The following is a 27,081-nucleotide window of genomic DNA, read 5'->3' as shown; positions in this document are numbered from 1 at the left end:
CTATTCTATTCTATTCTATTCTATTCTATTCTACTCTACTCTCTGGAGCAATGTTTCTCAATCGTGGCAACTTTAAGCTGGGCGGAATTCAACTCCCAGACTTGCCCAGCTAGTAATGCCCCACTGTAGTGCCCCATGTTGGTTGGGGGAATTCTGGGAGTTGAAGTCCACACAGTTTAAATTCGCCAAGGTTGAGCTTCTTGGTAAAAGGTAAAGGTTCCTCCACACATGCATGCTAGTTGTTTCCAACTCTAGGGGCCGGTGCTCATCTCCTCATCTCCGTAAGAGCCAGCGCTTGTCCGAGGACGTCTCCGTGGTCATGTGGCCGGCATGACTAGACGCCAAAGGCGCACGGAACGCTGTTGCCTTCCCACCGCAGTGGTCCCTATTTTTCTACTTGCATTTTTACGTGCTTTCGAACTGCTAGGTTGGCAGAAGCTGGGACGAGTAACAGGCGCTCACTCTGCTACGCGGCCCTCGGGATTCGACCCGCCAAACTGCCGACCTTCCGATCGACAAGCTCAGCGTCCTAACCCACTGACCCGGCTTTAAACGACGGGTAGGGTGCAGTGCTTTCTTCCTACCTTCAGAGGGCAGTGCGGCGTCGATCCCACCTCTCTAGGGAACCCCTCGGTTTACGAACTCACTGCCTTGACTCGGGCTCTATGGCAGTTTCGCGTGACCGGCCGCATTAAGATCCTCTTCCGGAGCTCCCGTCCTTTTTCCACGCCTCCAAGATGTCGGTGAGTTGTAGTTTTGCTCTAGCGGCTCCCTGAGTCGCCTTAAATCCACCTCCATCCTCACGGATCTGAGGCTTCTCGGCCAGGGCTCTGTGCCAGCTGGGCAGGGAAGGGTCGGGGCCTCCTTTGGGGCGATTATGGTAAGCGGCCAGCGGAGATTCCTGCGCGGATGAAACGGTATAGAAAAACGACTGGCCCCTTTGTCCAGCGCGGTCCCTGCTCCAGGCCGGCTCAAGATTTAATTCCCCACCTCGGCCTTCCTGTGGAGTTTCCCCTCCGCGAGAGAGGTGCTTCTTCTTCCCCGTCCCAAAACGGCTGGGCCTGACCTGTGCTCTTGCCAGCTAAAAGACAACTCTGGCCGGGTTCCCACGACATACTGACCTTAGTTTAGCCAGTTAATCGGGGTGTCTCTGCGTTTCTTGGTAGTAATGCAGGTTCGGTGAATTCAGGGCCTTTGCTTAGGGCAGGGGTCTTCAAACTTGGCCCTGTTATGACTTGTGTACTTCAACTCCCAGAATTCCTCAGCCAGGCATGCTGGCTGAGGAATTCTGGGAGTTGAAGTCCACAAGTCATAAAAGGGCCAAGTTTGAAGACCTCTGGCTTAGGGGGTGGTGTGTATTTTATTTATTTATTTATTTATTTTAATCCCATTTATATCCCGCCCTTCTCCGAAGACTCAGGGCAGCTTACAATCTAAGAAGCACAAACCAATGTGCTTAGCAGTAGCCTTCATTCTATGTATATGCCTGCTTATTAGGGCTTTTGGGGCCCCCCAAGCGGCATTATTACAAAGTCAGCTTAATTGCCCCCAACAATCTGGGTCCTCATTTTACCTACCTCGGAAGGAGGGAAGGCTGAGTCAACCTTGAGCCTGGTGGGATGCGAACCTGCAATAATTGCAGGCAGCTGGTGTTACTTAAGGAGGCATTAGCCCACTGCTCCACCAAGGTAGTGGATTGTGTGCATGCAAGTCCAGAAAACGTGCATATTCAGTTAAGGTGTTGTGTGAACAGTTTTTTTCTTTATGTGATCAGCTGGTGGCTAACTCCCCTGTCGCTCCTTCTTGAGGATAGTCAGAAATGCAGTTGTCATTTCATGCCTTGGGAAAGTGTCCTTCGTTAAATTAACACTCAGATGGCCAGCACGAATTGCCCGCTGCCTGGTAACTATATGTCAGTCTGATGTTAAGAGGAGTATGATTAAATCTGTATTTTGCAGCAATGTAGAAATGCAATTTAAAAATCTCTGCTTAAGGTAAGAATAAGCCCAGTCCTAATTATTGTGTTAAATTTTAAATTTGGGCATTATATTTAATTGTATTTTAACTTTTATATTCTGTTTTTTATATTTATCGCCCTGTACACTGCCCTGAGTCCTTCGGGAGAAGGGCGGTCTAAAAATATAATTAATTAATTAATTAATTAATTAATTAATAACGTAAGGCACTACGGTCTTGGTTTCTAAATATAATTAATAAAAGGCGCTGAATAAGGACGACAGAAATATAGGGGCACCCTGAAGAAAAGAGCACGCGTTGGATGCTGTATATTTGGTCAGAATGTTTTCGTTTCTGCGCTCTTTGTAATTGCATGATATCACTTTTTCATGGGAAACCGATTTTACTATTTCAAGAGCTCAGACTTTTTAATCTGCTTTTTTTAGTGCAAACTCAGGTTAGCAGTAGCTTTCCAAGCAGGAGGAGTTATTAACTTAAGAGATTCTATAGGTAGTTCTCAACCTATGGCCTCAATTGAGCCCAAAATTTCTGTTGCTAAGTGAGACAGATGTTAAGTGAGTTTTGCCCCCTTTACGACCCTTCTAGCCACGGTTGTTAAGTGAATCGCTGCAGGTATTAAGTTAGCAACACCGTTAAGTGAATCTGGATTCCCCCATTAACTTATCATGTTATAAAAGCGGATCACATGACCTGGGACACTGCAGCCATCTTAAATATGAGTCAGTTGCCAAGCATCTGTATCCATGGGGATAAAGCAGTGTTTGTAAGTGTGAAAAAAAAGTCATAAGTCGCTTTAGTCAGTGTGGTAACTTGGAACGATCACTATACAAATTGTTGTAAGTCGAGGTCTAGCTGTATTTTTTAAAGCTGAGGATATCAGTAATTGAATTCAGAGCCTTGGTGCATCCAAAACATGTTTTATGCAACTGAGTTATAATCTCACCCTATTGATTCATTCAAGCGTGAGCTAATGAGTTAATTGTTTTTATTTTTCAAGAATAGTGCTAATATTACTAGTTATGAAGGTTATTTTCATTCACATGTTTTAGATTGCTCCAGTCCTGTGGTGTTTCTGTTTGGGTATAAACTAAATCATAACTTGCACTATGGGGGACTATGGGGACTTTGTGAATTTCCACACAGCACTATAATTGTTTTTCTTTTTTAAGGTATATTCAGTGGGGCCAGGGGGCCCTAACCTGTGACTTATAATTAGAGCTAAAATTAGTAGTGCATTAAACTCCTGCTTTAAGTAGCTGTTGTTGTTAGCTGCGAAGTCGTGTCCGACCCATCGCGACCCTATGGACAGCGTTCCTCCAGGCCTTCCTATCCTCTACCATCTTCTGGAGTCCATTTAAGCTCACGCCTACTGCTTCAGTGACTCCATCCAGCCACCTCATTCTCTGTCGTCCCCTTCTCTTGCCCTCAATCCTTCCCAGCATGAGGCTCATCTCCAGTGAGTCCTTCCTTCTCATGAGGTGGCCAAAGTATTTGAGTTTTAGCTTCAGGATCTGGCCTTCTAAAGAGCAGTCGCTACCACAAATTAAGAGCAGTAGCTGCCACAAATTAAATAGTTTTTGAAACTGGAGCACCAAAGTTTAGGAGCTATTTAGTCACTACTTTTTTCTGTGTGGTGCTTCTAAGTTTGCTGTGCATTCTGGCTATGATATCAAGACTGATTTGTGCAGACGAAGAAATATGGGGATTTCTATGCGATTTTGAATTGACTATGCTAATAACGCCTACCTGGTGCTAATTATGGTTTCCTCTCCCCTTAGCTTACTAGTAGGTAGATTGGCAGATTGAAGCTGGAGAGCTCAAAAACAGGCAAGAGTTACAATCGTGATTGATAGCTCAAAACTACTACAGGGAAGAGTGGGGTAACCAGTTGAAGGCATTTAAGGCAGAGGTCCTCAACCTTTTGGACACCAGGGACTGGTTATATGGAAAGAGATTTTTCCATGGACCGGAAGGGGCGTGGTTTTGTGTGTTGCCTGCATCCCACAGATGGGGCTTTGCTTGTTTGTGTGGCCCGGTTGCTGGCATGACACAGCCTGGAACGGGTCCACGGACCAGAGGTTAGGGACCCCTGATTTAAGGCGTTATGCTTTATTTGTAACATAAAACCGAAAATAGCCATGCCAGTCTCAAGAAATCGAATCCCAGTTCCAAGTGTTGCTCCTTGTTCCAGAGTACATATGATGAGAATAAGACTGGTACATTTCTGCCATAACCACAACCCCTTTTCTCCCCACACCCCCTACCATTTTGCAGCATCAAGACCAGGGTGAGAAGGAAAACCCCATGAGGGAGCTGCGCATTCGCAAACTCTGCTTGAACATCTGCGTTGGAGAGAGTGGGGACAGGCTCACGCGAGCAGCCAAAGTGTTGGAGCAGCTCACAGGACAGACCCCCGTCTTCTCGAAAGGTAAATTTGGTCAAAGGCGTTGATTGAATTACAAGAACTAGCAGCCTTCTGATCAGCCGCCTCCTCGTTCAGCTGCCAGCCTTCGTTGAATTGCCAGCCTTCACCAAGCTGGTGCTTTGATATAGCCCTGGGTTGGGGAAGATTATTGTAGAGCAAAGAGTCGTGAAAATGACTCTAGAATCATTTGAGGTTTTCCTCTATGAGATTCCAAATATTTGGGGTGGTTGTGCTGTGAGGAGTTTGTTTAGCGTCATGATCTGGTATAAATAAGCCTTTTGAATTAGGCTCAGATTCCTTCCTGTCAGAAATCAAGAAACAGGCTAAAGTACCTCACAGTCCCATTTCCAGACATCTTTTCAATAATGAGGGCTTGAACTTAAAGTGGATAGAAGTGAATACAGCAATTCAGCGGCAAATTTATTTTAAAGAAATTACAGGGTATGTGATATGCTATCCTCAATAATACAGGTAAGCTGGCTTGAATCCTGCTCCCATTTTTAAAACAGTTCAAGCCCTCATTATTGAAAAGATGTCTGGAAATGTATTATTGAGGATAGCATATCACATACCCTGTAATTTCTTAAAAATAAATTTGCCGCTGAATTGCTGTATTCACTTCTATCCACTTTGAGCCACTGGGAATAAGCAGGAAATATAAGGAACGGGCCAGTCAGTTTTCTGTCCAGTGAGGAAAATGCACAAAGACAGCCTTTGCTGTTTTTCCATCTGAGCCTACAATCTCATTATGTCAGCACTGCCAAGAATATACTAGTTTCGTTTTGTTTTCCAATAACAATTGAGCTGGAAATACTTTGAGCTTTAAAACACTTAATTATACAAAGCTTTTGTCCTGAAATGGACTGTTATGTGAGGATGCCCATGACCTTCCCCAGATGTGTTGAACTAAGTCTGGTGTTAGATATCCCAGTGGGTGACATTTGAGATAGGATGCCATACATCTGGAAGGCTGCAGACTTAAGGCTGATCTGAGCTGTTGACTCAGGAGATCTCAACCGATACTTGGATTTGGGATTTCCAAATTCTTTTTGTATATTTGCTGAAGTTTGTTTTCTGCTTATTTTTCTGACTTCAAAATACCTTATAAAACTGGGTTTGTTTTGCAGCTCGATACACCGTCCGATCATTTGGGATCAGGAGAAATGAGAAGATTGCTGTGCACTGCACTGTACGTGGGGCAAAAGCTGAAGAGATCTTGGAGAAAGGATTGAAGGTAAACTGCTGTTAATCACTTTTCTAACATACGGAACTTGGAAGGGTAAAGATTTAAACTAATGTCATTATTTCAGGTGCGAGAATATGAGCTGAGAAAGAATAACTTCTCTGACACTGGCAATTTCGGATTTGGGATCCAAGAACACATTGACTTGGGAATTAAATATGATCCCAGTATTGGCATCTATGGCTTGGACTTCTATGTGGTTTGTATATTTTGCTTAAACTTCTACATTCTTACATTTTTATGTTGTATAACACTAGTTTGGGCCCTTTCTAACACTGCAATGACAGCAGAGATGCTTGGCTCGTTCTCATAAACTGAAAGGGGACTGGTATCCTAAAAAATGGAGAAATGGACAAAATGTTGCAGGTGGCGTACTTGAAGCATACACGAACCAAAACAGAGAGAGATTTCAGTCTATAATATTAAATGTAGGTAACTGGAATGACACATGACTCATCTTGCCTTCTGGCTCCATGCCCCTTCCAATAACATCTGGAGAGAAGGCTTTTATGGTTTAATTTAGTGTTTCTCAACTTCAGCAACTTGAAGGTGCATGGATCTCAATTCCCAGGATTCCCCAACCAGCCATGCTGCATGGAGAAAGCTTTGAGTCTTCTGTTTTATTACCAGATTTGGTGTTGAAGAATTCTGTCTCATACCTGTGAGAATTAAGTCAGGAGTGTATGGCAGGGAATAGGGTAGCAGAAGCAGTGGCAGAACCTGGGGACGGGGTCAAAAGAGGAATCCGCCTAGAGTCACTATATAGCCACAAACAACTAAGTGCAACCCCTCTTGGATTCCTTTAATCTAGGACCAAAATAGTGCTAACCTGTGAGTAGATTCCTGCGCATAGCATCAACGGTAAATCAGTTTAGCTGGAATTTCACTTGTCTTTCTGGCTTGACAGATAATACAGATAATAAATTGAGAAGCATGACCAGGAAGAATGTCATTATTACTGCTGCACCCAGAAAGAACTGAACCAATTTTAGAAGAAGTGGAAGTTTGTTGGTTTCATTTTGTTCATGGTTTGATTCACTTTAAGAATGAAACTAGCGTTTGTATTGAGTGAAACGCTGTCGCAGATGTAAACAACCTGGTGCTTCCCAGATGTTTGGAGCTCCCAAATCCTATCAGCCACAGTATATCCAGAGGACATTTGCTTACCTTTGATATATCTGCTGTTTTTTTAAAAGATATTTCTAGGAGGCGTGATACTAGTTTCCTGGTTATGATATTTATAGCTTTCATTTCCAGGATTTTTATAGTTGATGGGCGTTTTGTCATGTGACTTGTTTTCCACCACATTAAAAAGAGAATGGATTAATAAGTCTGTAGAATGTTTTAGAAAACCTAATAAGAATTGATCCCTGACCTGTTCTAGCTAGGATTATCCTGTGAACAGCTCATTTCATTTATTTGGGGGTGCTTATAATTTTTCTTCCTTCCATGGAGCTTTAAGCTTTGCCATAACTGTTAAATAGATTAGTATGTAGCCTGTATCTTTCAGGGACCCCTTTCACCTCTTCATTGTTAAGGTCTTTAAAGCTGTAGCTGTTCTGTATCCCAGGTTGAACACACTAGGTCAGCGGTCTTCAAACCTGGCCCTTTTATGACTTGTGGACTGCAACTCCCAGAATTCCTCAGCCAGCAAAAACTGGCTGAGGAATTCTGGGAATTGAAGTCCACAAGTCATAAAAATGCCAAGTTTGAAGACCCCTGTTCTAGGTGCTGCAGCCCACAGGCTCAGCCTCTGAGAATCTGAGGGACCCCCCTGTTGATTAACCTCTGCTCTCCAAAATTTCTGGTGCTAAGTTTACTTTCAGCAGTTTGCTAGTTATGAGTTACTCCCTTTGAATTACTGGGAGCGTGTCGGAAAGGCTTTCCCGAAGCTTGCCTTTAGGAGTTAACTCTGCTTGTGTGTGCTACTGCTTGTGCTTCAGGTTCTGGGGAGGCCAGGATTCAGCATTGCTGACAAGAAACGCCGAACTGGCAGCATCGGGGCCAAGCATAGAATCAGCAAGGAGGAAGCCATGCGCTGGTTTCAGCAAAAGGTAAATCGGTGCAGTTTTTAACCACCACAAACAAGCTTTTGCGCTGTTGGTTTTTAAATCGGTGGCAGGCATTCCTTAAACCAGCCTTTCCCATCTGGTGCCCTTCGGAGGGATGCAATGAGAATTCCCAGATACAATGCTGGAGAGTCCTGCCGCCCGGGAATGTTGGGAATCGTAGTTCCAGCTGTTTGGGAGGCACATCTCTAATCCAGCATATGCAACCCATTGCCTCTCCTATCCTAGTGAGGAACGCCAAAAGTATACAGGGAGTCCTCCACCAATGACCATTTGTTCGGAGGTTGGTCAAAGTTACAGTAGTGTTGAACAAAGCGGAGGGAGGGGGGAGTTGGGACCAATCCTCAGAGTTTTGGCCATCCCAGCATCCCCACAGTGACATGATCTTGATCTGGTGGAGGCCCTTTGCATTTACAATCATCCTGCAGTCATGTGATCAGGATTGGTGACCTTCCCTGCTGGCTTCCAAAGAAAGTCAGTGAGGAAGCCAGCAGGGAAGTTCGCAGGTTGTTGGGATGTCTCACACCTCTCCAGCTCTTTGCACGCTCCCTCCCCCACTTGGGAGTAGCCACTTGCCTATCTGCCAGCCTAGGACTTGTAACTTTGTGTTGGCTTCTCCAGTTACTTTGGTTGTGGGAAGCTGACAGGAAGTTGCTTTGCTTTATGACTGTGCAATTCAGTTAATAACAGCAGCTGCGACTGCAGTGATGCAGTCACACTTTGCAAATGTGCGGAGCAATGGAAATTCTGGTCCCAATTGCCATCATAAGTTGGGTAGTAAATTTCTTTCTTAGTGGTTTTGTTGGATCGGATAGTTTTGGAGGGTTACCTTGAATTGCTAGCATCTATCAGTCCTTAACTAAGAGAGATCTGTTAAAACAAATGTAAGAGAAGGGCATATGCTTCACATGTTACAGCAAATTGTAGTTTATATGGTTTTAATTATGCATCAATTGTCATGGAATATCCAGGAACATTGTATTTCAAACGTGCTTCCATATGAGAAGACTGTTCTTTAATGCATCTCATTCATGAGACCCTCTTTTTTCCGCAACCTAATTGCACAAGGAAAATTTTAAATAGTTAGATGGGTTGAGTAAATAGAGCCTTTGAAGACAGTCTCAAATTAATTATTCATCTTTTTAGGCCTCAGTCCAGAATAAAGTGTCAGTAAAATATTTTACAAGCTTCAACCTTTTTGAGTCCGTTTTGTGAGATTGTACATACATTCACACATACATGGAAGTTGGGGATAGAGGGGGATGGGATGTGTGAATGTTGAACTGGTTTGAACCTGCTGTGTGTTCAGGCATAGCTTATAAATCTGAAAAAAATAGAATGTGAGGGACCTTACATGTTTAAAGCAGAGCTTGCCTTGCTTATACCTCATCCAATTTCTTTTTTTCTCGTTGCAGTATGATGGCATCATCCTTCCAGGCAAATGAATTGTTTCCACTAGGAAGTAAATGTGAATAAAATTTTACATTGTTTAATTTGCCATTGGGTAATCTTATCTTCTCTCCATGGACTTTTCTATATTTGGGCATTGGATATCACTCTTTTGGAAGAAATCTGAAGATTAGTATAAAGTATTTTGGGACTTCTGTGCTGCATCGGGTAGGAGCATATGGGTTTCTGAAGAGGTTAATTGTTATTCATCTGGATTTGGCAGTTTGTTGGCATCTGGAAGCCCCAGTGTGATTCAGTGGGTTTGATGGCAACACTACTAAATATGCAAGATGTGTCATAGGTCTTCCTTTTTCTCTTTTGTACAATAACTTGGAAAATATCCAGTTTTCATTCAATTTCCCTACACCAGTCTTTCTCAACTGCAGCAACTTTCAGATGTGTGGCATGGCTGGCTGGGAAATTCTGGGAGTTGACGGTCACACCACCTAAAATTGCTAGTTTGAGAAACATTGTCCTGGAGTCTAGACCAGGAATGGACAATAGGCTGCGTACACCCTATGGGCATTCCAAAAACAGCACTGCTGAAATCCGAGGGCCAATCCTCAAGAATGTATAATCCTTTGATTTTGTTGCAAATATAACAGTAGGATTGGCGCAAACCAAATTCATTTCTCTTCTAAAAATCCATCAAAGCTGCATCGTTTCAGTTGTTGCCGTGAGTTCAAAGATGGAGTGGTTTCTCTTCACAGAAACTCCTCTTCCTCCCTGTTCCAAAAGGTCCTGTAAGGAGGCTAACTGCTTCATTAGACCATTGCTCCAGTACATTCTTCAAGAGAAGTGCATTCACAGACCGGCCAAGCATAGAGTTTGATCCTTGCTGGAGGTGATAAACCACGGGTGTCAAACTCCGCATCATGTGACGTGTCACAACATATCGTGACTTTTTTTTTTGTTTTTTGCATTGCCAGCGCTGGGGTGGCTGCGGCCTCCGTGTGATGCAACCGCGGCCCACAGGCTGGCAGTTTGACACCCCTGCAATAGACTGCTATATAGGTGAATCCTGTGGAATGGTAATTTTGAAGTCTCATTTGCCTATTAAAGACATGTCTAGGCATGTCGTAATTCTGAGGAAAAGCTTCCTTCCCTGACAACCAACCTCAAAATACCTCTCACAGCTGCACATGTTATCCCCTTGTGTTCAATTCATTCTGTGCTGGCAAAGTGTATTTGCTGTACTCAGCCTGCAATTATTGCTCTTCGCCTCCTTGGTCCTCTGATTCGAAAATGGATATGAAAGGAGACATGAAGATGAAAGAATAAAATATAAACTGGGTTTTGGGAAACAGGTTCTGCAGCTAAATGTCTTTTTTTTTTAACTTGGTGATGAAATGCCTAAATTGAACAGGAAAGGTGGAAACTACATTTATTCCCAACTAACAAATGTGAGTGCAGATGTCTAAGGATGCTCAAATAAGAACCTGCCTTTTTCTGCATAGCCAGCATTACTGAGGCTGAATTTTATAATTGGGTAAGAAATGATGCTATCCTTAGAAATGGGGCACATTCTGGGCTCATATAACCATCACAAATTAGGTACCTTTCTATATCAAGTGTATTCTGCAAACCTACTCCAAGCGTGTTCTTTTAAATCATTTGATGCAAAACCAAAAAATCAAGATAGTTGACTAAACCAGGGGTGTCAAACTCGCCACGTGGCGTGACTTTTTCCGTTGTTGGCAATGGGGTGGGCGCAGTTTCGGCATGACACATCCAGCCCGTGGGCTGGCAGTTTGACACCCCTGGACTAAACTAGATATCCATGCTACATGAACACAACTACTATATTAAAATTTGCTTTCTCCGAAAGGAAGGAAAATGACGTTGCATGCAATACGTTTAAACAATCTTGTATCTGGCTAGGCTTACCACATAGAAGATTAAAGCCAGTTCCAGGTGTGAACTAAGTTGTACTATCTGAATCTTGGCAGATTTAATTAATTACACAATAAATGCTTGACTTTCCTGCTGTCGCCGCATGACACATCTGGTTCTCCCATTCCTGGTCTTATTCCTTAGTTGCCTCTGATTATGATGCCAATACTTAGTATTGCACTGATTCCATCACAACTCTCCCCATATAGGATGGTATATGGAGCTAGTTTGGCGTAGCGGTTAAGGCAGGGGTGTCAAACTCAATTTCATGGAGGGCCGCATCAGCATTGCGGTTGCCCTCGGGGCCGGGTGGGTATTGCCAGGGTGGGTGTGGTGTACTGGGTGGGTGTGGCTAGAGTGTGTATGGCCTACTGGGTGGGCGTGGCCAGCTCTACATCATTCGCATCAAGGGTGCCTATGGGGGCCTGGGCAGGAGTGGGACAGATCTGAGGGTCTCTGGCAGAAGGAGGGTCTCTGGGCCAGGGCCAAGGCAGTGGGGGCCATTCCCTCACTGTTTCCAGGATGGCTTCGCGGGCCACATGAAACCACTTAGCAGGCTGGATCCGGCCCCTGGGCTTGTGTTTGACATGTCTGGGTTAAGTAAGGCATTAGGCTACAAACTGGGACACTGAATTCTATTTCCACCTTAGGTGTGAAAGCTGGCTAGGTACCCTTGGCTAGTCATTCTTAGCCCAACTCACAGGGTTGTGGGGAAATAGGAAGGAGTATTAAGTATGTTTGCCACCTTGAGGTATTTCTACAAATAATAAAGGAATATAAATAGTGCTGGGTGCAGAAATGTCACGGATACATGTGTAATCAAGTTCTAGTTTCATAACGTTAAGTGAACTAGGCCCATTATGACTTATTCAGTAAAATCCAATTAAAGTGATGTATAAATCCAGCCACCATTATCCACCCCACCCCAAATTAAGGGACTCCCAAGACATTTTCAAGCCCTAAGCCAAGTTCACCCATCCTGCACTTTGAGCGATTTACTGTGGGATTTAAAACTCGTGCAATCCTCCCATCATCCCCAATCAAGCTGGCCCATGTGCATGTTTTATAACCAAATTGTTAACCCCACTATCTTTAGAGAAAACCGGTGGAACGAGAGCTCTGCATGAACTAAAGGTTAGCTAAACTGGGAGTCCCAACTGGCTGATAAGATTGTGTAAATGAACAATAGTGCTTCATAGTCTTGTACAGTTCCATGTAGAAACTGGTGCTCCTATTTGAAGCATTGTTTCTCCTAGACCAGGTGTGGGGAATCCTGTGGCCTTCCAGATGTTAAAATACAACTCAACATGTCTCAGTTGCCATCTCATTTGTGGTTGGGATCTGTAGTTCAACAAAAAGTTAAAGCTAATGAATACTTCCTAGTTTAGTCATGCAGTGGAGCAAGAACAGAGGCTGGGAATATTCACGTGATATCAAACTTCTCTGCTTGGTTAATGACAATCCATTTCCAGCTTTATTTTCTTTGGCTCTTTATCTGTGGTTTGTGTTGTGACTCAGGGCCAGCCTGTGGGTCCGACAGCCGGCTCTGATGTATCGGATGACTCTGAGGGGGAGGAGGGAAACGAACCGGCTGATGATGGTTTGGAGGAGGGAAACGAACCGGCTGATGATGGTTTGGAGGCTTTGCAGAGTCCTCAGCCGGGGACCTCTTCTCAGCTGCGTGAGCCCGAGAGTGCGGAGGATGATGACCCACAGCTGGCCCTGTTCAAGGACGCCCGACGCAGGAGGCAGTCAAGCAGGAACAAACAAAGAAAGGCTGCAGGACTCCTCGGGAGGAGGCACAGGGAGACCACGCCCTGAGCTCTTTATAAAAGGAGTGTTTGGGGAGGGGCTGGTTGCTGAAAGCAACTTTTCCGCTTGAGAAGACAAGCTCTTGTGTTTTTTGTTAACTGCGTAATTAAATCTTGGCAGAAGCCTTTTAGCCTTGGACGCTTTCCAGACTCTTCTTTTTGAATAGGGGTTGCGAGAAGAGGGCTGGTTCAGAACAGTTTGTGGTTACACAACACCTTATTCAGGATATCAGTCATTTGTAGTTAACATGACAGAGAGCGTTCACACAACATCCCAAATCAGTTCTTCTGGACTTGCAAATGACATTGATCTATAAAATAGCTAAATGAGCTAGCTGCAAGAAATTAACCAAGCTAACTCTGACCATACTTAGTATTTGCAACGTCATGGCTTGATCTGGTTAAGGAGACTTTGGTGAATAAAGATATGACTAATCTTAGGTTTGAAATTTTTTTTCCTGCTACAGAACGATAGCACCTCTTAGCTTGGATAACATGTTTGGAAACAGACAATGTCAGTGAGCCAGGTCACTGGGCGGGTGGTGGTGTGCATTCCCAACTGCCTAGAGGGGGTTTAGCGGTTGTGTGAATATGCAAGAAGGAGCAAATTGGTAAATTTTTCATGGAATAGCTACATTTCCCAGGTGAGCTGACAGATACAAAAAAGACACTGGGTCTTAAAAAGCATGCAGAGAAGAGCCATAAAGGGGATAAGGGGCTTGGAGGCTAAACCATATGAACGGCTAAAGGAGCAAGATATATTTGTGCTAAGGAAAGCTTAGGGGAGACAAAATAACAGTGCCCCAATACTTGAATGGCTGCCAAAGGGAAGAGTGTTGATTCATTCTCCAAAGCACCTGAGGGCAGGGCCAGAACCAGTGGGTGGAAGCTCATCAGGGAGATCCAACCCGGAAATAAGGAGGAATTTCCTGACAGGGAGAACAATTAATGAGTGCAACAGTTTGCCTGTCAGAATTGTGGGTGCTCCATCACTAGAGGTTTTTAAGAAGAGATTGGACAACCCTGGATTGGATTCCTGACTTGGGCAGTGGGCTGAACTAGAAGATCTCCAAGGTCCCTTCCAGCCTTGATTCTTTATAAATGGGCTACAGCAGGGGTCTGCAACCTTGAGAACTTTAAGACTTCTGGACTTCAGCTCCCAGAGTTTTAAGTCCACAAGTCTTAAAAGTTCTCAAGGTTGCAGACCCCTGGGCTAGAGTACTTAAACCAGGGGTAGGCAACCTCGGCTCTTTTATGACTCATGGACTTCAACTCCCAGAATTCCAAGCTGGCTCAGGAATTCTGGGAGTTGAAGTCCATGAGTCATAAAAGAGCCGAGGTTGCCTACCCCTGACTTAAACAAAAACACAATGTTTTTGTCTTGCCTTTAATTAAGGGCTGAGGTGCCCAGGAAACTGACCATTCCTTGAAAAGAGCCCCTCCCCAAGGCTTCCCAATCCTTTAAAAATCGGGGCTATTCTGGGGGGAGGATGGGAGAAGATTTCAGATTATAATGAGGAAAAGAGGTCCCTTGCAGAAGTGAAAGGCCTTAACGTCTGATGAGTCAGCTCTGGACATGTTTCAGTTTTCAGTTCCCCAAAGGAGTTACAAAAAGGTCTAGACTAGAGGTAAATCCGAGCATCCAAAAAAAAAAGGGCTATTATTGGGACGTGAACCACAACCCACAACAACCCTGTGCAATGGGAACTCTCTTCAGCAAACCCAGCGCATCCTTCACCTTTCCTGCGAAGCCCCCCCCCCCCCATTCAGCAAGCCACCAGAACCCAAATTCCCACAGCTCAACCACCGCTCCATTTACATGCTCACAGAGGCCGAGGCAACCGAACTAGCTCTGGAACTGCGGGTGTTCGCCTGAGGAAGAGCAACGGTGCAGCAAGAGACCCCCACGGTGCCTTCCAAAAGCTCCCCTTCCTCGGTCCATTCGTTCAGATCGGGGTTGAAGGCGTGAATTGTCTTCTGGTATTTTTTCCCACTTTCGTTCCATCCCCCAACGAGGAGAATTTGCCCACCGAGAGTGGCCACCCCCGCCATGCTCAGGCCGGTGGTCAAGGGGGCCATGAAGCTCCACTGATTGGCGGAGGGGTCATAGCACTCCACTGGAATGACGTCGACCCTCTCTCCGCGGGGGCCCAGCTGGCTGCCCCCCAGAACATAGGCCCGGTCAGCCAATGTGGCAGCACAGTGCCAACCTCGAGGGCTGCTCAGCCAGCTACAGTCCCGCCAAGAATCCAGGGCAGGGTCATAGCTGCAGACGGTCCGGGAGTAAGCGTTGTTCACATAGCCGCCGGTCAGCAGGATCTTCCCGTCAATGACCACGCTGGCGTGGCAGCAGCGTGGCAGCTCCATGTTGGCTTTGGGCTGCCAGCTGTTGGCCGAAGGGATGTAGCATTCGATGGAGACCAAGGTGCCTTTGGCATTGCGGCCTCCGATGGCATAGAGGTGCCCATTGAAAGCACTGAGGCTGAAGTGAGTCCTCTTGTGGGTCATGTTAGACAAGTGTAGCCAAGTGCCGAACCGTGGATCATACCTGCAGAGAAAGAAAAGGATGGTTTGTGAGGATTTGGTGGTATCCTTTGGGGACTCTAGCCATGATACATGGCACAGGAGCCTATCAGATAAGAGGAGAGCACTGATGCCCGGTTTTGGGAGGGACGCAATGTCAAAAAAGCCAAGATTGTACAACTGGATACTCAAAGCTGGCCCCAACCTTGGCAACCTTTGCTGGCTGAGGAATTCTGGGAGTTGAAGTCCACAAGTCTTAAAGTTGTCAAGGTTGAGGTCCCCTGTTGTCAGGCACATGAAGGGGGGCTGAGCTTCAGTTGCATAACTGAAGGCTGCCATTTTGATTTGTTTGACCTCCCTCCCAGACACATCTGGATGCAAAATATGAACTCAGCCCAATGCAATAGGAACCAGGAAAACAAAGTATCCTTGTAGTATCAAGACCAGTGATTCTCAATCTCAGAAGGTTGAAGATATGTGGACTTCAATTCCTATTGAAGCTATGCTGGCTGGGGAATTCTGGGAACTGAAGTCCACACATCTTCAATGAGCTAAGATTGAGAAACACTGATCGAGACAGTGATTCTCAGCTGTGGCAACTTCCAAGCGGGAGGACTTCAACTCTCGCAATTCTTGCCCAAGGCCCTGCTGGTTGTGGAATTCTGGGATTTGAAGTCCACACACCTAAGTTGCCAATACTGGGAAGCAGAGATCTAGGAGAAACTTTCTTGTTTTAATCAATGCCTCACAAGAGGCCTTGAAAAGATTCCTTAATATATCTTGAAAATTCTCTGGGCTTTTAAAGTCAGACCAAAGTCTGTTCAAATGGCTATATTCAAATATTGTTTAAACCATAATGTGGTCTCTTTGGATTTTGCTTAGTGCAGTGAGGCTGGTAACAGGCACTGGTCAAAAAATGCAAGATGGTGGCTGTGTGATTCAAAACACTCCCTGAAGACTAGTCACAGTGACCATCTTATCTTTCTTTTGCCCTGCCCCTGCCAGATGATGCTGGTTTAGTGTATTGGATGAACACAGCCTACTGTTTTCCATAACAAATCATGATTAAACAATGATTTGGTTTCACATGGGAAAACACTCATTGGTCTGGTTCACTTAAGGTAATATGGTAAAACGTAATGCGGTTTGTTTGCTTTTTCATCAGGATGTTACATAAATCAACTATAGGTAATCCTCCACTTACAACCATTCATTGAGTGGTCATTCAGAGGTGCAACAGCACTTGTGACTTGTGACCATTTTTCACACTTATGGCCATTGCAGCACCCCCAGGGTCACCTGATCAAAATTTAGACACTTGGCAACTGACTCATACTTATACCAGTTACATGTCATTGGGGAAGAACAATGGTGTTACTAACTTAACAACTGCAGTGATTCACATAACTGTGACAAGTAAGTTTGTAAAATGGGGCAAAACTCATGCAGGTCCTAAAAGTAAGCATCAGAATATTTGGTCTCCTAACTTGCAGCGGCAATACCAGGCCTGGGAAATGTTCTTGCTTGGAGATTTGGAAGGGCCAAGTAGACAGAATGGCATAAGGACCCAGATTGTTGGGGGCAATAAGCTGACTTTGTAATAATGCCGCTTGGGTGTGTGTGTGAAAGCCCTAACAAGCAGGCATATACATAGAATGAAGGCTACTGCTAAGCTTGTAAGCCGCCCTGAGTCTTCGGAGAAGGGCGGGATATAAATGGAATAAAAATAAAAAAATAAAAATAAATAAAAATAAATAAATAAGATGGAACAATGGTCTGGCCCAGCATTAAATCAGCTTCCTATATTAAACCTCTTCTTCGCTGTTCCAAGAGATCTTATCTTTGTATTGTTATTACCTGCATAAATTGCTAATTGCATGTTTTGCTTGGTTCCGGGCGTCGTTTTGATCTTCACCGCCTGCCACATAAAGGAAGCTGTCCATGACGGCAACACATTGGTTGAAACATTTGGTGGGCATCTCGGTCAGCTTAGCCCAGTTCCCTTCTTGATCTCTGTAGCTCACATCTTTGCTGAGGGCCTTCTCCGCAGAACATGGCCGCCCGCCAACCATAAGCAGCACCTTCTGGCCCCCTCGAATTTTGGTTCTTCTGGACTGAAGCTCATTTTGCTGATAAGGAAGCAAATGGTAATTCATCGCATCTACCAAAAGTTTGTGACATTCTGGGTTCTGCATCATACACGGAACAGGTTGGACATAATTGATCAAGTCATGAGCTGGGATCGTGCCGAACCGCACGTTCTTCAGGAGATCTGCCCCATACTTGATCCTCTTGGCATCAAACTCAAGCCATTTCATGGCAATCTGGAAGACCATCACCTCACTGGGGAACTCCAGATTATCATCCATCAGCAATTCATTCAAATGTTCAAAGGTGAGTTTCAAAAACTGCTCAGTATCCGAGAACTCTAGGAAATGTTCCCGGATGAACCTCCGGGCAGCATCTTTAACCCGGCTGAGATTGTATGTGTTTGCCATATTGGCAATATACATCCAGTTTTCCACATTCATCTCCTGGATGAGGAAATCGGAGCACATGTTGAGCAGTGCAAACATCTGCAGGTGGCTGGCGGTGGAAAGGGTGCTGCCAATGGTGTACAGGGAAAGACTCAACTTTCCGGTGTACGCATATGAGATGACAGTAGCCAGGCCCAAGGAGGAGATGTCATTGAGGTCCACTTGCTGAAGGTTGGGGCCCTTTTTCAGCTGATTTTTGAAATATTCACTGCAGGAGGACATCACCAGTTTATGAACTCTGAACGATTTGGTTTTGGTAGCAATTGTGAGATCACAAAGGAAGTGCTCTTGCTGCAGAGAACTCATCTCCATCAGCATGTCAGTTCCATGGCTTGGATTGGTGACTTCCGTGGCAGTGCAAAGGAAGCCATCGGAACCGTTTTCAAACAAACTGTCCAGTTGATGATGGTGGTCAATGTCAAGAGAGGGATCTTCGGCTAGGGTGACGTTAACAGGAGTGTCTCTCTTCACCGGCTTGCTCTTTTTGGAGCTTTTCTTCTTGGGGGCCATTGGGGCAAAGGGCGGCCTGTAAGGTGATATCAAGAAGTTGCTTGGTCAAGGAAGACACATCCTACCCAGCCTATGCCAGCCTTCTCCAATCTGCGCCCTGCAAGAGTGGTTTAATTAAGGACAATATTATTGTGCGTTTTCATTAACAAAAATCAAAGCAGTGCAGCTAGTCCCCGACTTATGACCACAACAGAGCCCAAAATGTCCATTGTTAAGTGAGACATCTGTTAAGTCAGTTTTGCCCCATTTTACCACCTTTCTTGCCACAGTTGTTAAGTGAATCACTGCAGTTGTTAAGTTACTAAGGCGGTTGTTAAGCGAATCTGGCTTCCCCACGGACTTTGCCTGTCGAAAGGTCGCAAAGGGTGATCAGGTGACACACGCACACATCCTGGACACAGCAGCCGTCATAAATATGAATCAGCTGCCAAGCATCTGAATTTTGATCACGTGACCGTGGGGATGCTGCAATGGTCATAATTGTGAAAAAACAGTCATAAGTCACTTTTCAGAGGTGTTATAACTTTGAACAGTCACTAAATGAACTGTTGTAAGTCGAGGACTACCTGTACACGGGATATCAGCAGAACGTAAAGTTAGGTGGACATTTGCAGAAACAAGAGATTCCTTAGAGCAGGGGTCTTCAAACTTGGCCCTTTTATGACTTGTGGATTTGAACTCACAGAATTCCTCAGCCAGGCATGCTGGCTGAGGAATTCTGGGAGTTGAAGTCCACAAGTCATAAAAGGGCCAAGTTTGAGGACCCCTGCCTTAGAGAGAATCTGGTCTTGAGCTGCTCAGGATCTCATGAGTTAATTTCACAATCAGCACCTTGACAAAAACTTGGCAGATAATTGGCAGCCTCTAGATATACCAACACAGCTGCTGAATGCATGCACTAAAGCAGGGGTCTTGAAACTTGGCCCTTTTATGACTTGTGGACTTCAACTCCCAGAATTCCTCAGCCAGTGTGGCTGAGGAATTCTGGGAGTTGAAGTCTGCAAGTTATAAAAGGGCCAAGTTTCAAGACCCCTGCACTAAAGTCCTGTGACAACAGCACCCAGAATTTCCAGCCATCCTATTCAAATTGGGAATTTTGAGACAGAAAGTATTGTACCAAACATCTGGAATGGGAAGTGGAAAAGGCTGATCTATATTAAATTGCTGAATCTGGGAAAGAACATATCATTATATTGTCAAAACATATCATTATATTTGTGCCTGGCCCTAATGAGAGTCCACCAACTAATCCATTTTTGCTTGCCTTGGTTCAGTTCAGAAGAGGTGCTTTATAACATACAGGAGCATGAATGCAGCACCTCTCCATCTCATTAAAGCAACTGTGTCTACTTCTAGTGTTCTTTTCAAAGGCATTCCCTGATTGATAATACAGTAGGCCAGGGGTCTTGAAACCTGGCCCTTTTATGACTTGTGGACTTCAACTCCCAGAATTCCTCTGCCAGACAAGCTGGCTGAGGAATTCTGGGAGTTGAAGACCGCAAGTCATAAAAGGGCCAAGTTTCAAGACCCCTGCAATAGGTAATATTTGCATATTGCACATACTCTGAGTGTGGTTAACTGAACCACGAATCAATTAAGCCAATGTTCACAAAATCCTGGGAGTGTTTATATAATCTACTAGCTATCTGATGTGGTTTGCAAGTACGAATTCAAACCAGCTGTGCTGGTAGTAGGCAAAACCTTGAAAGAAGGGAGAAGAGATGCAAGGGAACCATCAGATAAGAAACAGCATAGCCTGCATCTGGATAATGAGTGGGACACAAGACCCTCCCTTTTTTTCTCTGATAGTAAAGGACACAGCAGCAGAATTGTGTTTTCTGACTTGCAAGATTTCGTTAATGTAGCTTTAAAATAAAGTAGAATGAGCTCATCTGGTCATGTTTCCTGTCTGGTCTACCTGGTAAGAGCGACACTGTCTGGGTTTATCTCAGTCTGCTCCATCTGGACTGCAGGAACTTGGACAAACTGCATTTGGTCCCAAACTAAGTTATGTAGGGAATCCTGCCCTCTACAGAGGAACATTGGCCTGATGGAGTCCCCAGCTGTTCCTCAGCTGTTTCTGTCCTCCTCCCCTTTTGAGCAAAAGGGGTGAGATTGCTGAGCTACTGGATAACAGACCTGTTTGTAGCAGGACAGAAATAGCCAAGTAGCTGTGCTTCACATTCTCCCCTCCGAGCTGGACATCAAGATCAGGTTTCTGGAAGGTTAGGCAATCTATCATTCTCAGAATAGGAGGGGGTGGATGAAAGGATGAGAAGTAAATCACTGTTGCCTTTCCAGGCTAGGGTTGCCAAGTTTGCTACTTGTCTCTGCAGCTATGCCTTTAAGGGAAAGGTGAGGCACAGGCATCAGCAGGTAGGTGTTAATATTTATTGCTCCCTCCAGATATGCAGAATGGGGCTTCCCTCTGCTGCTAGAAGGATGGACTGCACTGGTGGCCAGGAAGGGGTTTGCTCCCAGGTATTGCTTGGGAGCAAACACACTTCTTTGATGAAACCCAGATTGGGCTACTGCAGTATGAGTCAGCTGGGGCTGCCCTTGAAGACTGTTGCAAGGCTACACCTGGGTTTCAACTCTAATTGCCTGAAGCCTTTTGTTCAGACCATGTGACTGCACTAGTATTTAGCCGCACTTTGACCTGAAGTGCTCAGTTGAAATTTGGGAAAGGTAGAAGATGGCTAGTTCCTATGAGGGTTGGGTAAGAGCTGCTTCGTATCTCACCACTTTTCTGTTGGGTTTCCCTTCCCCCCCCTCCGCCCCCATATAGGAGCCTGTTCTGGTTTCTCTGCTGCCTAAAACACTTTTTAAAAATTTGGATAATGCTGCTTTTTCTTTTTGAAATGAGTTAATGGTTGGTTTTGTAAAACTTAGTTTTATAGCATGATTGTAGTTTTATTTAACTTGATAACTGATCTTTCCTCTCTTTCTGGGGTTAGGCTGAACCATAAGCAAGCCAAGTTAGTTTATAATCATGGTGTACAAACACAGGTTTGAGTAACCCATGGTTTAGTTAACTCTGGGTAAGTCTATGGTGTAAATGCAGTTTCTATTTAAACATGGCCGCTGTAAGACACGCTGGTTTTACTTTTCCCTGAGTGCCTACAATGAATTACTTTACAGTAGCTTTTTCCATTTCTACCTAATAGTATAACCTGAAAAATGTACTGTAAAATAGAACCATAATCCATAGTTAACAAACCCTGATGGCTCAATTGGCATAATGCTGAATGAAACATGGTATAATGTAACAGACCAGCATACTACAACATACTAAGATACAATGGATGCATTTGTATTCTGTGCTAAAGTTGGTTAGTTTTAATGTTGGTTAGTGGTGGTGGTTTAGGTGAACCTATTAAGTGTGACTAGTTCAATATTATGTAAATTTAGAAAATTGGATAACTTAAAATTGGATAATGATGGATAAGCATGTTAACTGAAAACTTGTGATTGGGTTTAAGTGGGCTTATCTATAATGTGAACACAAAAAATGAAGTTGAAAGTGTTTGCTCAGAGTTAAAATAGCTAAATTGCATTTTTTAAACAGGATAAATATTAAGCTTACAAAAATAATTGTAGCACAGTGAATTACATTCAATTTAGTTTTTGCTTTGGTCTTGCAAGCATGCTGGAATCAAACCTCCATTGGTTTTTAAGAGCTCATGAAGGTATATAGCAGATTTATTCTAGATTTATTTCCAGATAAATGAGTACCATTAACATATCTTTGTAGTTGACTGAACAAACCCTTGTAACATTAAGTCTTCAGAACATGGTAAATATAATAGAGAGCCTGTGTATGCACAACTGCCTTTCTTAGGAAAATGTGAACTACCTATATTTTAAACTACGAATTTCTGTAAAGGCTAATTTGTAATGTTGGCATCAAGTAACCCACTCCTCACTAAATGTGTATGCTACATAGTAAGGTGGGAGATATGCTAGCTTAAAAAAATGTTCTTATAGAGCACCCTTCTCCAAGGTGGAGCCCTCTAGGCTGCAACTCGTATTGCCTACTCCATATCTGGGGAGTGGCAGTTCCAGCCCACCCCCACCCCCACCCCCAAAGATGTTGTCTAGTTGGCGAAGCTGTTATCAACCAAGGTTTTGTCCTTCATCTATCTTAGTTCTTCCTTACCTAGCAAAATGGCATATTTGGAAAAGGAGATCTAATGTTTAACAAAATATTTTGTCTTGAATTCCAGCCTAATTATTTTTGAAAATGAGTAATGAATAAGTCTCATTAAATCCAGGTGTCGTCTATGCAATCTATTTAGGTTACTATCTTATATGGAGCTAAGAGGAAGGCCCTCTAAATTCCACGGGGCTTATTTTGAAGAAAACAGGGGTAGGATTATGGTCTTAGTTTGCACCTGACTTTCAGTTATTCTAGCTGCACGATCCCTACCAGTAGCAAACAATTAATGAAGATTAATCACACTACAGGTCATTGCAAATATATACTGTATACATTTGTGTGTATTTATTACAAATCATGCATAAATATTGTGCATAGGCTCTGTTGTGGTGGATTACATTCCATAACTTTAAAAGAAGATTCTTCCTTCTTGATTCAAGGTATGTGATAGAAACACATTTTGGGGGATGAAATGAACTATACACCAGTACTAGGGATCCTCACATTTATGCTCCAGAACTATCGAGCAGTATTTAAGAATTCTACATTACATATACTTGCTGCTTTCTATGATCCACTGTTGCTACGTATCTTGGTAAATTCTTCACTCTTAGGTGCCTCTTTTTGTTCTTCACACCTTATTTTAGCTAACAAAATTTAATATCCCAAATTAGATTAGTTAACCAGTTTTATGCGGATCTTTTTTAGAGGGGAAGAATCCACAAGCTAAACTTTTAAAGTGCAGACTCAAGATCACCCACCCACATGGCATAGTGATCTGCGTCAACGGATACCAAGAACTGCTAGGCGATACTTTAGCTTCACCAGGGATGAAGTTAGATCAGGCCAAGATCTGCATACTGTAATCCAGGATACTTTATAAGCAGCCTGGCCACTTGCAAGTCTGGGGTGATTAACCAGAAATTAACCCCTGATGAGTCTGTTTTTAGATTGTTTCTCACCTGTGCCCACTTGTGGAATAAACCACACTCTCATCACCGCTATTCACCACACACACACACACACACACACACACACACACATGTACACAGGTATACTTTCATGTTTATATAAAGATGTAGATATATATATACATACCATTCAGAGAAAAAGCCTGAGGTTTCAGCCACCACATCTAAGCTTTGACATTTACTTTTCTCTTTTTAGACCTTGGCAACTGATATCTCTTTCACAGAATGACTTCTGTTACCTGCTCAGTCACAGCTCAAGAGACTTGGAAGCCCCCTCCCAACTCCTAGCAAAAAAAAAAAAGAATATGGAAAAAGAGCATCTGGGCTCATTCACCAGCTGGGCTCAGAACCGCCACCGCCTTTGAACTTACCTGGAAACGGAGTATGGCCCAGGAGAGGGAAAGGATCTGATGCCCGTCTGCTCCACACGCTGGATGACCCTGCTGGTTCCAGCAGAAGCCTTGAAATGTGGCAATGCTACTGCCCCTCCTCCCTTTTTCCCAATTCAGCTTGGCCAGCTGACCATCCTTCTCATATCGCCTGTTCCCCTGGCTGGATGCTTGTGACGCAGGGGGGATGCCTGATAGGGCTGGAAAGAGAAGAGGGCCAAGCGTCCACTTCAGCTTCCAGAATCCAGATAGCTCTGATCTGCTCTGGGCTGGACTGACCGATGGAAGGGAAGGAGGATAAACTTTGCAGAAGGAACTGCTTCCCTTTTCATTTCCACCATCTGCTCTCCAGGAGCCTGAGGCCAGCTAATTTTCTAGACTTTACCTCAACTTTTTTTTATTTGCTATGAAAGCTGCTTCAATTGTTTCTCTCAACCTCAGCAAAGTGAAGATGGGTGGACTTCAACTCCCAGAAGTTCCCAGCCAGCTATGCTGACTGGTGAATTCTGGGAGTTGAAGTCCACCCGTCTTGAAGTTGTTGAGGTTGAGAAACACCGCTCTACCTAAATGCATGGATGTGTATGCGCCTGCACAAAGTTTTTGTTCTTTCAACTGATTCTCTCTCTCTCTCTCTCTCTCTGGAATTCCATCAACTCCATTCAACTGTGACTTTCTCAGTTTTTGACTTCATCTGCAAGCATACAAGTAATATTAATAATGACCTACTTTACGGAGCTATTGTAAGGCATTCTGAGTTTGTATCAGCATAGTACATGTATCTCGGAGTGTTCTGGGGAGAGGGGTAGGCAATACCTCAGTGGTTTACAGAATAGACTCTCCATTAGAGATGCTCTGTGACAATGTCTTGCTGCAAATACTGTATCTGAGCATGCACGGAGCAAAATACACAAGTTCCCCTTGTGTTCTATTGGACAAGTGCTAATAGTCCAGAACTATCCTTACCATTAGCAAGGAACACTGCATCTGGCACAAGTACATCAAAAGCTGGAAATCTGTTTTATACCTTCTTTGTATTACTACATATCTTATGTAAAAACATTGGATTCAAGCTCCTCACGGGCAACAGAAGTTAATGTCTCTGGGCACCTCTATATCTATGTATTGTATCAAATGGCTTTAATTTCTTTGTGCTTTGCATAATGCTGTCGACCTAGAAAATGGGTAGCACAATTGATGCGAATGTATGCTTGTAAAGATTTAATGTCCTTTTCTACGACAAAGCAAAGTGGCAGAGTCTGAAAGCTATTTTGTCCTGCCAGTTTCAGGCTGTGTAGGGAGTGATATTTGCAGGGAGTGATATTTTTGAGTGAAGTCGTCTTTCTAGATTCTTCATGCAGAGGGAAAAAAATGCATCAAGTTCCATGGAATAAGCCAGTTAGAGTAGAGTTATTAACTCTCAAAACGTCTTCACAAGTTCCTTCAGTGTACAGGTAGTCCTTGGCATAAGAGCACAACGGAGCTCAAACTATTTGTTGCTAAGCAAGATAGTTAAGTGCACTTTGACCCCATTTTATGACCTTTCTTACCACAGTTGAGTGAATCCAGATGTTAAGTTAGTAACACAGTTTTTAAATGAATCTGGCTTCCCCATTGACACTGCTGATCAGATTATCACAAAAGGGGATCACATGACCCCGGGACACTGCAACCGTCATAAATATAAGTCAGTTGCCAAGCGTCTGAATTTTAATCACATGACCATGGGGATGCTGCAACGGTCATGTGAAGAAATGGTCACAATGGACATTTTTTTCAGTGGCGTTGTAACCTTGAATGGTCACTAAATGAACTCTTATAAGTTGAGGACTACCTGTATTGGAAGTAATGACTCTATTGTTTTTTATGGATGATTATCTTTTTCTCTTCACGCAGCCTGAAAAGAGACCATGGGAACATTCAACTAGAAGAACTCTCCTTGAGCAGAATTGGCATCCAAATCTCGAAGAGCCCTGTTGTTTTGGATCAAGGGGTACACACCACATCTTGCAGCAGTGAACACCCTAAATTAACTTTGCATCACACCAGTTTGAGGAGAATAGCTTGTCTGTGCTATTTTTCTTAAATTCCCAGCTTTTGTGTGTGTGTACTTGGTGGGAGACTATTTTGCACACATGTTTCTTTGAGCAGGGAGTTAAAATCCAAAAGAAAATACGTGTGTGTGTGGGGGGCGTGTGGTGCGTGGCGCTTTGTGAGTACAACATGGCATTTGACATTGGAACCCAGCCATCATCTTTGCCATGTTCTCAATTTATTAGATTCCTGTCCCCCCCATCCCCATTCCGTCCCCCCCATCCCCATTCCCCCCCCAACCCGGGTATTTTCCATTTAGTTTCCTAGCTTTTTCTATGGGAAGTCATGCTTTCCAAGAGACACTCAATCAGGGTTGCTATTTTGTGAATGGACATTCTTCCCTGTGTCACGGCATGTATTTTAAAAGAGCCTACAAGGTGCCCCGCTCAACCCTGAGTGATTTTAGGACTCCTCCAGAGATTCTCCTAAGAATAGATATATAGAAAAATTATCAAATATGATTATAATCCAATAAATGCAGAGACTATCCCCAGAAATGGATTCCATATTTTCAGCATCCATTTTCTGGGTTCTGTGAGACACATGTTGGGCAACAAGATCTTGTGACACCCAGGCATAGCTCATGTAATGCATGCAAACCACCAATTGTGGCTTTTTTTGCTAAAACATAAAATAACCCACAGCTAATCTGGGTGCAATGCAAGAATTTAGTCTGAGCCTCCAGTGCATTGCCTGTTGAATGTGAGAGTAAAAGTACACAAACCATAATTGCTAGTCTGTAGCACAGGCTGTATAAAACCTATTCTGGGTTGAAAAACCATGGTTTGTGTTATTGTACTATGTAAATTGAGCCAGGAGTACTTTATTCAACAAACTATTGCTTGGTGTGTTGCATGAAATAATCTCTTCCCAGAATTCCCCAGCCAGCATAGTTGGCTGGGGAATTATGGGAATTGTAGTCCATATAAAAGTTGCTGAGAGAGAGAAACACTGCTTCAAATTCTATAATTTTTAAATGTGCTTTAAGCAGTGGTAATGGGTTTTTAAGCACTGTAAACTGGATTCCTGCCTCT

At 43.9% G+C, this 27,081-nt stretch overlaps 2 protein-coding genes across 4 annotated transcripts; one reads left to right on the top strand and one right to left on the bottom strand.

Moving 5' to 3' along the window:
- The first annotated feature begins 633 nt into the window (after positions 1-633).
- RPL11 (ribosomal protein L11) lies at positions 634-9,212 on the top strand. Of its 2 annotated transcripts, none has more exons than XM_081334793.1 (6): positions 634-743; positions 4,252-4,405; positions 5,530-5,636; positions 5,713-5,844; positions 7,589-7,699; positions 9,130-9,212. In XM_081334793.1, exons 1-6 carry the CDS (start codon positions 738-740, stop codon positions 9,157-9,159), a joined length of 540 nt encoding a protein of 179 aa, XP_081190919.1. In that variant the 5' UTR covers positions 634-737; the 3' UTR covers positions 9,160-9,212. The 2 variants fall into 2 exon arrangements, with proteins under 2 accessions (XP_081190919.1, XP_081190920.1); XM_081334794.1 differs by lacking the exon at positions 634-743 and adding an exon at positions 859-880.
- A 4,863-nt stretch (positions 9,213-14,075) lies between these two features.
- On the bottom strand, positions 14,076-24,013 carry LOC308672228 (kelch-like protein 31). 2 transcript variants are annotated; one of them, XM_081334950.1, is made up of 5 exons: positions 23,939-23,971; positions 23,695-23,851; positions 17,248-18,534; positions 14,223-15,415; positions 14,076-14,088 (listed from the first exon to the last, which is right to left on the bottom strand). In XM_081334950.1, the coding sequence occupies exons 3-4, from the start codon at positions 18,435-18,437 to the stop codon at positions 14,683-14,685; spliced, it is 1,923 nt and encodes a 640-aa protein (XP_081191076.1). In that variant the 5' UTR covers positions 18,438-18,534; positions 23,695-23,851; positions 23,939-23,971; the 3' UTR covers positions 14,076-14,088; positions 14,223-14,682. The 2 variants fall into 2 exon arrangements, with proteins under 2 accessions (XP_081191076.1, XP_081191077.1); XM_081334951.1 differs by lacking the exon at positions 23,695-23,851 and having other exon boundaries at positions 23,939-24,013.
- Between the last annotated feature and the right edge of the window lie 3,068 nt (positions 24,014-27,081).

The sequence above is a fragment of the Vipera berus genome (assembly GCF_964194415.1).
Source record: "Vipera berus genome assembly, chromosome: 9".
NCBI lineage: Eukaryota > Metazoa > Chordata > Lepidosauria > Squamata > Viperidae > Vipera > Vipera berus.
Note: the sequence above shows the minus strand (reverse complement) of the source record. Positions and strands in the feature narration are given on the sequence as shown.

Bases quoted from the DNA above. Each gene is read 5' to 3' on its own strand.
- LOC308672228 (XM_081334951.1), bottom strand. From the start codon at position 18,437: ATGGCCCCCAAGAAGAAAAGCTCCAAAAAGAGCAAGCCGGTGAAGAGA. The intron at 15,416-17,247 runs GTAATAACAATA...CTTTCTCTGCAG, and splicing joins GCAATTAGCAATTTATGCAG to GTATGATCCACGGTTCGGCA.
- RPL11 (XM_081334793.1), top strand. The intron at 5,637-5,712 runs GTAAACTGCTGT...TCATTATTTCAG, and splicing joins TCTTGGAGAAAGGATTGAAG to GTGCGAGAATATGAGCTGAG. The intron at 7,700-9,129 runs GTAAATCGGTGC...TTCTCGTTGCAG, and splicing joins TGCGCTGGTTTCAGCAAAAG to TATGATGGCATCATCCTTCC.